The sequence below is a fragment of the Postia placenta genome (assembly GCF_002117355.1).
Source record: "Postia placenta MAD-698-R-SB12 unplaced genomic scaffold POSPLAscaffold_6, whole genome shotgun sequence".
NCBI classification, from domain to species: domain Eukaryota; kingdom Fungi; phylum Basidiomycota; class Agaricomycetes; order Polyporales; family Adustoporiaceae; genus Rhodonia; species Rhodonia placenta.
The window spans coordinates 1,371,224-1,383,705 of record NW_020169837.1 but is presented as its reverse complement, the minus strand read 5'-3'; the positions used below and the strand labels follow the sequence as shown (position 1 = coordinate 1,383,705).

Here is a 12,482-nt window from a genome sequence, read left to right as displayed (position 1 = left end):
GGGTAACTGCCTGTTGCAAAGCCTCCAGAGTGTCTGTGAGGGTAGAACCTGCTTGTGGTATGTTATATATACTCCTATAAATGGATTAGATAAGTACAAGTACCAGCCTGGCATAGGTATGTGCCTCAATAACATGAAATAGCAGAATGTCAAATTCACCTAAAAAGGCAGGTTGTATGCTACTTTTGGCAGGGTTCCCACACTTGTTTATGCCTCTCAATGATAGATTGGGTACTATGGATCAATGTCCAGCTGGGAGATACATGCTAGACATCTGTAAAGAATTACTAGCAATGAATTCTGTTGTTCAGAGTGACCACCACAAAAGCGTTGATAAGACATGACCTCAAAGATCCTTTCACTGCATGAGAAGTAAATAGGCAAATTACATGACTGGCTGCGTTTCAAAGCTCATATGTAGGGTGTTCTAACGCAGCAACATTCATGTAAGTAGCTACCCCTGTTGCAGAGATATAGAGTGATCATTCTGAATCAAGCAATCCTATCAATGCTTTTGTGGTGAACTGTATCTATTAGGCAGGTATTGTGTTCACAAGGCAACAAAGGTCACTCAAGCACAGCATATCAGAAGTGCCTCTCCCTCAGCCTACACCAGCAGAATACCAGGTGTAAGTATTTGCCAGTCTACAATGCAAAGACAGTCTCTCAATGGTCTGATTCAAGGATGCAAGATCACCTTGCGGTGTTTTTCAAATATGTTCTCAACACAGTTGTGCATGTGACAGGCTGGCATAGCACCATGATATTCAGTGGACCATCACCAAAGGCAGGTGGCAAGCTAGAGTCAATGTTGTACATATCTGATGTCCTTGTTCTTGACACAACCCCTTAATTAATCACATCAGTTTCCATGTTGGCAAAATGCCAAGCAGTGTAAATTTTGCAACATCGTGTGAGCACTGGGAAGCTCTCCTCGCCAATTATGGAAGTTATCTAAAGGAAGCCTTTCGTGAGTCCAACTTGATGCATGTTTCACCACATTAAGAAAGCAAACTAACAATGACGATAGCTCAGGACTCACGTGAAGTGTTCATACAGAGCAATTCAAGGTCACCTGAACCAAGGCCAGACATAAGCAGTGAGGTGTGGAACAAGGAACCTGTATAGCCATTGCTGGAATAATCTGCTAGTTTAGCTCCCCCTTCCTTGTTCTCAAGTGAGACACCAGCCGTTGACTATGGCAACCTGACTGAAGATCTGGGAAACATTGATTGGGCAGTAGTGGATGTTATAGCAAGAGGGATGGACTCCAAGATGACAAAATTCTAGCAATCTGGATTCTCATGGCAGCCAGGTATGTCAGTGGTGGTGCTTTTTGAATTGAGTATGGCTGATTCAGTGCCTCATGTGTCCGCTTCCACAGCTGTGCCTAAGTTGTGTGCTTCTCCATCCCCCCCATCCACGTTTGTTCCCCCATCCATCACCCTGCACGTATCACACACCACTATCCAGCACACCATCCTGAGTGTCCTGCCAGACTCCCAGCTACCCACTGCCCCAAGTTTTCTGCACACCGCCACCCAGCACACTGCCCTGAGCATCCTTCTGGGCTTCCAGCTGCCCACCATCCCAAGTGTCTCCCTGAACGTCCTGGCCACCACTCTAAGTGTTATGCACACCACCCCGAGCATCCTGCTGGACTCCCAGCTGTTATTCCCATAGCCTGGGCTGCTATCACTCCCACAGCCTATACTACATGTACCCACCTCTCACACAACATTTTCAGCTATGATGTCAGCACCTCCACAGGCCATTCCAGCACTTGTCACTAATATGGATGCCCATGAGGCCATCAAGAAAGACACAGCCCAGCATGCCAGGAGATGGCCAGCTTGAGTTCATTGACCTCCCCTTCCTGCCGATGCTGACTGGATGGTCACTACTCCATGAAAGAAGGTGGGAGTGTCAGATGTCAAAACATCCCCACAATATGGGGATGGTGAGCTGGCTTTTAAAAGCTTGAGATGTAAAAGAACAAGTGCCACAGGTGACAAGTAAGTACACTTGTTATCTAGTAGCGCACTTTGTTGATGAGATGCACTATTACAGAAATTCAAAGAAGAGATGGGTATAAAGGTGCAGCATCATGAATGCAGCACATAGTTCTTTTGGAATAAGTTGTTTTTGTTGCAACTTGAGGTCAAGCAACAGGGAACAAACAAAGGCTGGGGGTGTTCAACTGGGTCTTACCGAAATGATGGTGAGCAAAGCTCAAACCTAAGGCTAGAGACAAGTTAATTAGCATAGGAAAGTAAGTAAGTACAGGGGCTTACTGACCTAGGAACAAGAGGTCAAAACTGAGGTCCCTAGAGCAGCAGAGGCCGGCTTATATACATGGGGGATTTAGGGCAGGCTGTGCATGTTGGTCCATGCATGTCCAGCCTGTGCACACTTCCTGCTGATGTGGCCACAGGCAGATGTGTCATAGCAATTGTGTCAGTGGGGCCTGGGCTGTGCTGTGCACTGCCATCCTATCTAATCTAAACTACAGGAGAACGTGATGTGCCGGCGAGGGTTGTTCATTTGAGCATATAGTACAGAGGTCATGGGTTCGAGCCTGCAAAGAGGAAAAAATTAAAAGATGGCTAGATGTCATACCAACTCGTGACATTACCCCCCCCCCTCAATGGCACATGACCTCATGCGAGGCACCCTTGCCCATCTCCCACCCAGAGCGGTAGCATGCTTCAGTCAGCGGCGAAGGCATTGGCTGAAAGTTGAGACCACCAAAGGTAGTAGCATTGAGGTGGCGAGGGGCATTCGGGTTCTTCCGGTGGAAGTCGGCTATGAGGGCCGGCGCATTGGCAACGTTGCGCGCCGGTTCCCATGACGTATGCGAGTCGTCATAACCCTTCCACTTGACGAGGTACTGCAGCTGACGCCAGAAGATCCTTGAATCCTTGATTCATTCAACCTCATACTCCTCATCGCCTTCCACCTCAATGGCGGGTGGCTCCTCCGGCTCTTGGCCCGGGATCTCGCTACACATGTACTTGCTAAGCAAGGAGACGTGGAACACCGGGTGCACAGGCACCGACTTTGGCAGAACCAACTCATAATCTAAGTCTCCGAGCTTTCGCCGCACGGCATATGGCCCGAGGCGCTTGGAACTGAGCTTCTTGCTCGGCTGTTTCAGCTTAAGGTTCCGAGCATCGAGCCAGACCTTATCCCCCGGCGCAAAGACCAGTGCCTCCTGCACATGCTTGTCATAGTACACCTTCATTCGTTCAGCTGACAGCTCCAGCGCAGAGCGCGTATCATCACAGATCTCCTTCAGGATCTTAAGCCGATCTGCGGCTGCAGGCATTGTGGACATTGGATTGATCCGCACATGGATCTCAGGGCGATAAGCCTGATTCAGAAAGAAGGGGAAGTGCCCGGTTGCTGAGTGAACTCTATTGTTCAATGTGAATTCGGCAAGTGGCAACTGTTTGGCCCAATCATCCTGCCTGTGGCTTGTGAAAGCGCGCAGGTACTGCTCGATCTCCTGATTCCAGCGCTCGGTCTGGCTGTCCATCTGAGGATGAAACACCATAGATAGCACCTGCTCGATCCCAAGTCCTTTGTATACTGCATGGAGATACTTGGACGCAAACTGGGGACCTCAGTCTGATATGACCTTGGCTGGGGCCCCATGATGCTTGAACACATCACGGATGTACAAGTTTGCCATGCCATCAGGGTCTCATGACAGGCTGAGAAGTGGACCTGCTTGGTAAAGCAGTCGGTGGTGACCAGGATCAAGTTGAATCCATTAGACTTTGGCAGGCCAACGATCATATCGGTGGTGATAATCTGCCATGGGCGCTCGGGAATCTCATTCGGCTTCAGCGGACCCTGGGGCTTGGCTGGAAATGTCTTGGTATGGTTGCACACTTTGCAGATGCTTACGTACTCATTAATGGATTTGGACATTCCCAGCCACCAGTAGTTCTGTGACATGAGCTCGAGGGTTTTGGCACGACTGCCATGACCAGCGATCTGCAAGTCGTGGTGGATCTTGACAATATCCCACCAGAGCTCCGCGTTCTTTGGGGCATATACGCACCCGTGGAACAGCAGAAACCCTTGCTTGGCATTCCACTCCTTGAAACCCTTCTGCAACTGAGGTGGCCCGAGGTTCTGTACTTTTTCAAGTGCCTTGGCCACTACCCAATCCTTCTCCGAGCACTCTCTGATGCACCTTAGAAGCGACTGATCGGCTATCACCGAGGTGTGCCCACGCTGTGTGGCAGCAATGCAGAAGTGCTCCTGTTTGAGGACAATCTGATCGGTGTTGTCATCCTCATCGCCGACCTGATGGTCTGATCAGCGTGACAGGGCATCAGCCTTTCCATTTGATGTTCCAGCCTTATGCGTGATGCAGAAATCGAAGCAGGCGAGGAATAGCGACCATCGCGCTTGACGACATGTGAGGTGCTGTGACATGCACCAGTACTCAAGGTTCTTGTGGTCAGTTACGATCTCGAACTGAGTGGGAAGTCTCTCGAGATAGTGGCACCAATTGTCCAGCACTTCAATGATCGCGAGCATCTCCTTATCGTAGATCTCGTAGTTACGCTGGGCAGGGTCCATAGCGTGAGATCGGAAGGCGACCAGATGCCATTTGCCATTGTCCTACTTCTGCATCAGTACACCACCGGTGGCATACCCCGAGGTATCAACCTCAATGCGTGTTTCCCGATTAGGGTCATACAGCACCAGAACAGGGGTTGTGCCAAAGAGCCATTTGAGCTCATCAAACACATGCTGCTCCTCATCTCCCCAATGCCAGAGGTCATTTCCTGTGAGTCGGTCAAGTGGTCGCAAGATCTTAGCGAAGTCCTTAATGAAGCGGCGGTAGAAATTGGAGAACCCCCAGAACTTCTGAACATCTTTTTTGTTCTGGGGTACTGGCCACTCATTAATGCCTTTCAGCTTCGCAGGATCCATCACTACCTCATCGCCACCGAACACATAGCTGACATAGTCGACCTTGGGAACGTCCCATTCGTATTTCTCAGGCTTCAGGAACAGATTGTTTTCCTGAAGGCGGCGCAGAACCTCGCATGTGACCTTCTCATGCTCCTCTTTGTTGGTGGAGAAGACAAGGATGTCATCCATGTCACAAGTTGACACGGCATCTAGCCGTTTTTTAATTTTTTCCTTTTCGCGGGCTCGAACCCACGACCTCTGTACCATACGCTTGAACGGACAAGTCCTTATCTACTGTACGATGAGATTAGATGGGGTGGCAGTGCACGGCATAGCCCAGGCACTGCTGACACAGCCGCGCTAACTCACCGGCCCCCGGGGCTGCGTCAGCATGCTGTGCACAGACCAGCTGCACACGGACCAATGTGCACAGCCTGCCCTAAATCCCCCATGTATATAAACCAGCCTCTGCTGCCCTAGGGACCTCAGTTTCAACCTCTTGTCCCTAGGTCAGTAAGCTCTCATGTATTTACTTCTTTTTCTTTACTAACTAATATATTCTTGTCCCTAGCCTTAGGTTTGAGCATTGCTCACCATCACTTCAGTGAGACCCAGTCAAACGCCCCCAGCCTTCGTGTTTGTTTGTTCTCTGTCGCTTGACCCCAAGTCGCGACAATCCAGGTACATGAAGACCTTGCCACCGATGATGAGATCATGACAGATCTCATTCATCATCGCCTGGAAGGTCACGGGGGAATTGGTAAGACTGAAGAACATCACCAGGGGTTTGTACAATCCCTGGTTAGTCATAAAGGCAGCCTTTCACTCATCACCAGCTTTGATCCAGACATTATTGTATCCCCATCTGACATCGAACTTCATGAAGAGTGTAGCACCTCGGTGCTTATCTACCATCTCGGCGATCAGTGGCAGCAGATAGTGATTCTTGACAGTGATCGTGTTCAACTGGCGGTAATCCTGCATGGGTCGAAGTGTCCCTTCCTTTTTCTTGATGAAGAAAAAGGGGGACGAAATGGGCAACTTCGACTCCCATATGTAACCTTTCACCGGCTGCTCCTTTAGGAACTTATCCAGTTCCTCCTGCTCATCATTCGATAAGGGGTACACCTTCGAGTGGAACATTGAGTAGCCAGGCATGAGTTCGATCACATGATCATATGGCTTCCTTTCAGGTAACCATTCTGATGCTTCCTTGGAGAAGACATTCAGGAACTCATGGTACTGCTTTGACACTGACTCCTCAGCGGTCTTAACAACCTTCTTCTTGATCTCTTCCTCAGCGAACAGCTGGAAGTATGTATGTTCTGCTGTGACGAACAGCTGAGGAGTGCCTGGGAGCATGATACCTTGCCCCCAAGCTTTGATCAAGTCAGCTTCCATCCACACAATTTCCTCTGGATCATCTTCGGGTTCGAAGTCCGGGAGTACCTAACTCCAGCATGCACCTATGACCGACTATTTGGACTTCGGTGAGCGCCTGCACGCTGTGGGCCTGACCTCCATATCATGCGCAGTCACTGCTTGCTCCATTTGGCCAATCTTCCTGGCACCACACATTTCAGGGCATCGTAACAGCTTGAATGAGCCTGTCTCCCAATCAATCTCGGGGTTGTGCTCGCATAGCCAGTCCAACCCAACAATCACATCCTCTGGACCTATGTCCGTGACCATAAACACTGTTTTTTCGACGTGATCTCCTATCTGCATCTGTAGCACAGCTACTTCCGAGATGCTTCCATCTTTATTGAGTGTTCCATCAATATTGTAAAGCGGAATTGGTTCCTTCAATTTCTGCGTGCGTACTCGATTCTCCTGGATGAAATGTTTGTTGATAAACTTTGTGGTGGCTCCGCTGTCCACCATTGCAACTATGTCCTTGTGCCGTCTTTCTCCTTTGAGGCGCACTGGAATGTGAAAATGCTGGGACCCGTGGTCCAATTCATAAACATTCGCAGTCACCAATACATTGTACAGATTGTTATTACGCGGTCCAACGTGTGCGGCATGAAGCGCAGACCAGATCAAAAAGACTCTTCCTTCATCGCCCGATAGTGCTCCAACTCCTCGCACATCAACTTCACCTGCACCATCAAGTCCGACAGCGACTTAGATTTCTCTGGATGGGCTGAAGCGGCACTTGCTGAGGATGAAGCAATGGGGGTGCTTGTCACGGCCTGGGTAGAACCCGAGGCAACCGTAGCCTGCACGTTAGCGCATTTTGTGTAAGGTTTGTCCTTACAGTCAGGACACTCAAAGTGTCAGTACCCTTTCTTCCTGCAGCCATAGCAACTGCCAGGGAAGTCTCCTTTGCCAACGGCCGCATTGATGCTGGCCGAGGCACCTTGCAATCAGGGTGCACCACCACATGCTCTGCTGTGTCCTCCTCCTCAAGACAAGAAGAAATTATTCAACTTGGGCCGATGGGCCCGGCTGATGTCGAGTTGTTATTCAACTTTTGTGGCGCACTTTTCAGTGGTTTCCCACGTGGTGAATGTTTCGAGCTCGATCTTGCGGCATACATGGGAGGGGATGCCACTCAGGTACTTGTTACAGAGTTCCAGGTCGCCATACCCAGAACAGTCCGCCGAACCCTTGAACAATGCAGAGAACTCTGCGGCAGTGCATCTTTCACACATTGATTTGTCAGTGCAGAGCTTGGTGAGCTCCACCTACGCAGACGCAGCGTCGTCAAGGTTGCCAAAGTGGCCTTTGAACACTGTGAGGAAAGCCTTGACATCGGCAAACAGTGTTATGGCCTCTTGCACTCTGACAGCAATGGATGCAAGTTGGGCAAAAATTGGGGTGGCCCAGGTGCAGGCATCGCCATCAAGCAGGCTTAATGCAACTTGCACTTTGAGCTCGATGGTGGAGAGGGCGGTGTTGATACTCCAGTAAATGAGCAACTGGGAGATGAACTGGTTGCATTCTATCACGGCCTTCCCATTGTATCGAAGGGGAAGGAGGTGCTTCAGGGTCTCCTTGTCGATAGGGGTTGCAGGGGAAAACATTACTGGCAGCGGGGGGGACAGAGGATGGCCCAGAGGTGGAGGTGGTGGTTGTGGCTATCCGCCAGGCGGACTTCGGGGGGAATGAGTGCGTGAGTGGCCTCATAGCAGCGATGATGGTGGAGGTGCTGGAGGAAGCCCGGCGGGGGGGGTGATGTACGTTAGTGACTGCAGATGTGGAGGGGATCGGAGTCGGCGATACAGGCTGATCAGGGCTGCCGGATGCAGCAGAGAGGGACTTGGGGTCCTCGTCTCCTTTTTCACTCTCCTTAGGCTTTGACTCTGGTGCAGGGTCTGGAGGGAGATCGGGGTCTCCTCGCATTTGACTTGGACCAGTGATTGGCCGGGGTATGCGGGAGCTAGGGGAGACAGGGCGGGAATGATGAGAGGCAGATTGGGATGCGAGGGTGCTGCGAGGGCCAAGTGGATGTTGGGCCCTTCAGATCGCTTTGTATCATTTGTTATCCTGCTCGATAGATCGAGGAGTACAGTTGGGGCACAGCTGCTACTCACAGGCAAAGACAAGAGCAGTGGGGCCATCTGTAATATAGACGTCAATGAGGTCCTTTGAGTTGAAGGTGTGGATACAGCCTTGGCAGGCAGCCACAATGGAGGGAGGAAGGGGAGGTGCGTGTACTATGAAAGGCCATGCTAGCTAGCTTACACCTACTGAAACATTTATCTTTCCATTCTATTTCTTGTACTACTAGCGCCCATACTGGTGCCCGTCTTAGCGCTCACCTGCGGGTTGAACATTATGTAGCTTACATAATGGGGTCCATGCGCACTTCGTGCCTGGTATCGTACCACTATGTTTCCTTCTTTACTAACACGACCACACAGATACAGTGGTCTATGCATAGTCGGTACTTGTATAACTAGTTGTACCATTAGTCGGTCGAACCCTAAGTTCAACCTAGTTATTCATTCAAGTCTCTGCTCCTCTTCGCTTGGGGTAGTGGTCATTCTCGACTTCCTTGCTCGATCTTCAGGACGACGTACTGTCCATAAGCCCTCGCTCGTCGTCTACGAGTCAGGCATTGATATAGGAGTATAGACCGTTGTATCAAAAGGTCGAACTTTCTAAGCTACATTCCTAGTTTTACCTAGTCGAACATCTCATCCACCATTACGTCGAACAACGCAGTCAACCTGGTTCCTTTGGGACTACCAGCCCTTGCAGAATCACCGCTCATCCAGTACGACCGAGCAGATTGCTGCTTCATCACCTCCACAAAAAGGGCTCCCATCTACCCTCGAGGCGGCACCTGGTGTCGTGCAACCGGTCCAAACCCACAGGTCGTTGCCCATCAAGAACTCGTTAGCTACTACCAGAGACACCCACCCGCTCACCCAGAAGACGTATTCACCATCCTACGGATTGACGTCGAACCTACACAAACAACAGAAAGCGTGCAGTCACCCATCAACGAACAACCACTCGAACTCCCTGAAGTTCAGTATGTTCCCATCGAGATCCCAGACATCAAACTACCACCAGCTCCACCCGCATCAACCAATGCACCGGTTGAAGTCCCTATGGCAACATTCACTCAAGCAGACATCGATCAGCGCATCGCTGTCGCCCTCGCAGCATACCAATCCCAGCAGTCAACGGCCAACCGACCCCTTCACCTCGACATCCCCGCTCCCGAACCCTTCAGCGGAAAGGCAGAGGACCTCAGACGCTTCATCCAATGCATCCTCTCCTACTTCGTCGCCACCAACAACACCCGACTCAGCGATGAAGCAAAGATCGCCTTCACTGTAGCGCTGATGAGGAAGGATCTGGGGAAGACATGGGCGGACGCATACTATGAGAAGTCGGCAGGAGGAGTCCAGGTCTATTCCACATGGGCAAACTTCGTCGCTGCCCTAGAAGAGGTGTTCCCTGAGCACAGAACGTGAATCAAGGCACACCAAATCCTGATGAAACTACCTGAACGACAGAGGGATAGGAAAACGGCACTCTCCCTCAGTAACTACGTCACCCGCTTCAAGCAGCTGGCATCAAAGGCTCAGCTCAAGGACGCCGAGGTCAATGGCACCAACCGTGTTGAGAACGACTACCACACTCTCCACGCCAACTTCGTCAAAGGACTCCCGAAGGAGCTGTATTTTGCTCTCGCAACAAGGGTCGCTAGGGATCGACCCAACACCATGAAGGCCTGGTACGACGAGGTTCGAAACACCGACGCAGCCAAGCAGGGGGCTCTCGTCATCACAGACACCAGGGACTATGGCAAACCAATGGATATCGATGCCGCTGCTGTCGCATCAACCTTCGCCTCCACATCGGGAGGAAGGAAATGGGAACTAGGAGCTGTTCTCAACGAGGCCGATCGAAAGCTCCACAGGGACGGGAACTTGTGCTTCTACTGCCACATCAAGGGTCACAGCACCAAGGATTGCCGCAAGAAAGCGGCCGCACGACAAGGGGGTGGGAGGCCGAACCAGGGAGGATCTGGGAAGGACGACTTCCGTGCCAGAATCAAGGCACTCTCCGCTGACGAGAAGCGGGAGCTGTACGAAGAACTTACGATGGAGGATTTATGAAGGGGCAGGGTGAGCCGACGCAACCACTGCCCGTATCCGTTTCACTGTCCCGTGTAATTCTAGTAGTCCGAAATGAACGCGCTCTGCACATTCCGATTACTGTGGGACGAAAAGACGTCAAGGCGCGCGCTTTCATCGATAGCGGCGCAACAGGAATCTTCATCAGCCCGAGATTCGTCCGAGAACATCGACTTCGGACAAAACCTCTTCCCCGACCCATCCCCGTCTTCAACGTGGATGGAACTCTGAACAAAGAAGCACTTATTATGCAAAGAACTCTCTTATCTTACAAGATAAGCAGAGAACCCCGATTTGTCAAAGCCTACATCGCCAGCATCGGCAAGGAAGACATCATCTTCGGCCATACCTGGCTCAAGCTCGAAAACCCCAAGATAGACTGGAAAACCGGACAAGTTGAGCTAAACCACCGATGGATGAAAGACGAGACCAGGGCCTGGAAGATGGACCTGTACCAAAGGCGAGTGGCTCGGCTAGAACTAAAGAAGGCCATAACTACCCCACTCCCAGAACCAATGGAGGACGAATTCGTCATCATCTCCACCTCGGAGCACGCAACCCTCCCCGAACGAAAGACTAGCGGTGCAGCAGGATATGACATCTCTGCTGCGCATCAACTTATCATCCCTGCCCAACGACGAGGCCTGGTCGGCACCAATCTTGTCATGGCTATCCCCGAAGGACACTACGGAAGAATCGCACCTCGGTCCGGTCTAGCACTAAAGGAAATTGATGTCGCTGCAGGAGTAATCGACTCCAATTACCGAGGCAAGGTCTCAGTCCTGCTGGTCAACAACTCCGACCTCCCATTCACCATCAAAGCCGGCGACCGAGTTGCTCAGCTCATCCTTGAAAGGATAAGCACCCCATCAGTAATACTAACCGACCACACTGACAAAACGGAACACGGGGAGGATGGGTTTGGGTCAACAGGTATTGCGTCCATTGAAGAACAAGCGGAGGACATCGACGATGATGAGTTCATCATTTCCTACTTATCAGGAACACCAATGATCACCAAGTACGAGAAACAGGAATCCCTAGCAGTAAGGGATGTTCCGCTCAAGGAACGACTCCCCGAACTCTCGTCCGGCTACAAACGACTCCACAACGGCATGATCTGGAAGATCCACCACGACATTAGGCAAGTCACAACTTCCACCGAACTTGCAGCCTCGAACGCCCAAGGCAAGACAGAAAAAATGCTACCACAGATGGTACCATCCTACCTACATGATCTCCTCCCCGTCTTCGACAAAGGCACTGCTGTGCGACTTCCAGACCACACCAAATATGACCACGAAATCAACCTCAAGGAGGGCTTCGCGGACATGAAGCAACAGGTCTATCCGCTCAACCCGCAGCAACGAAAGGAACTCGACAAGTTCCTCGAGGAGAACCTGAGTAAAGGGTACATTCGCCCTTCAAAATCCCCGTTGGCAAGTCCATTCTTCTTTGTCGGTAAAAAGGACGGTTCACTACGTCCCTGTCAAGACTACCAGCTGCTCAATGAGAACACAGTCAAGGATCGATACCCGCTCCCGCTTATATCGGACCTCCTCGACAAGTTGAAGCACACCAAGGTGTTCACGAAGATGGACCTCTGCGCCGGATACAACAACGTCCGAATCAAGAAAGGGGATGAATGGAAGGCAGCGTTCATTGTACCCGGAACTGATGGCAAACCACCGCAGTTGTACGAACCAATGGTGATGTTCTTTGGGCTGTGTAATTCCCCCGCTACGTTCCAGCAGATGATGAACACTATATTTGCAGACATGCTTCAAGAAGGCTGGCTTTGCATCTACATGGACGACATCCTGATCTTTTCCCAGGACAAGGCAGAACATGAGGAATGAACACGACGTGTTATCGAACGACTTCGACAACACGACCTCTACCTCAAACCGGAGAAATGCACCTTTGACATCACCGAAGTCGAATTCC

General features: G+C 50.9%; 2 protein-coding genes across 2 annotated transcripts; one reads left to right on the top strand and one right to left on the bottom strand.

The window, feature by feature from the left end:
* Nucleotides 1-7,400: 7,400 nt before the first annotated feature.
* On the bottom strand, nt 7,401-7,964 carry POSPLADRAFT_1142018 (hypothetical protein; the record flags this gene model as incomplete). The annotated part of the gene is made up of 2 exons (XM_024485373.1): nt 7,401-7,581; nt 7,630-7,964. 2 exons carry the CDS (start codon nt 7,962-7,964, stop codon nt 7,401-7,403), a joined length of 516 nt encoding a protein of 171 aa, XP_024339677.1.
* A 605-nt stretch (nt 7,965-8,569) lies between these two features.
* POSPLADRAFT_1056248 (hypothetical protein) lies at nt 8,570-10,517 on the top strand (the record flags this gene model as incomplete). The annotated part of the gene is made up of 3 exons (XM_024480750.1): nt 8,570-8,588; nt 9,109-9,845; nt 9,912-10,517. 3 exons carry the CDS (start codon nt 8,570-8,572, stop codon nt 10,515-10,517), a joined length of 1,362 nt encoding a protein of 453 aa, XP_024339676.1.
* Between the last annotated feature and the right edge of the window lie 1,965 nt (nt 10,518-12,482).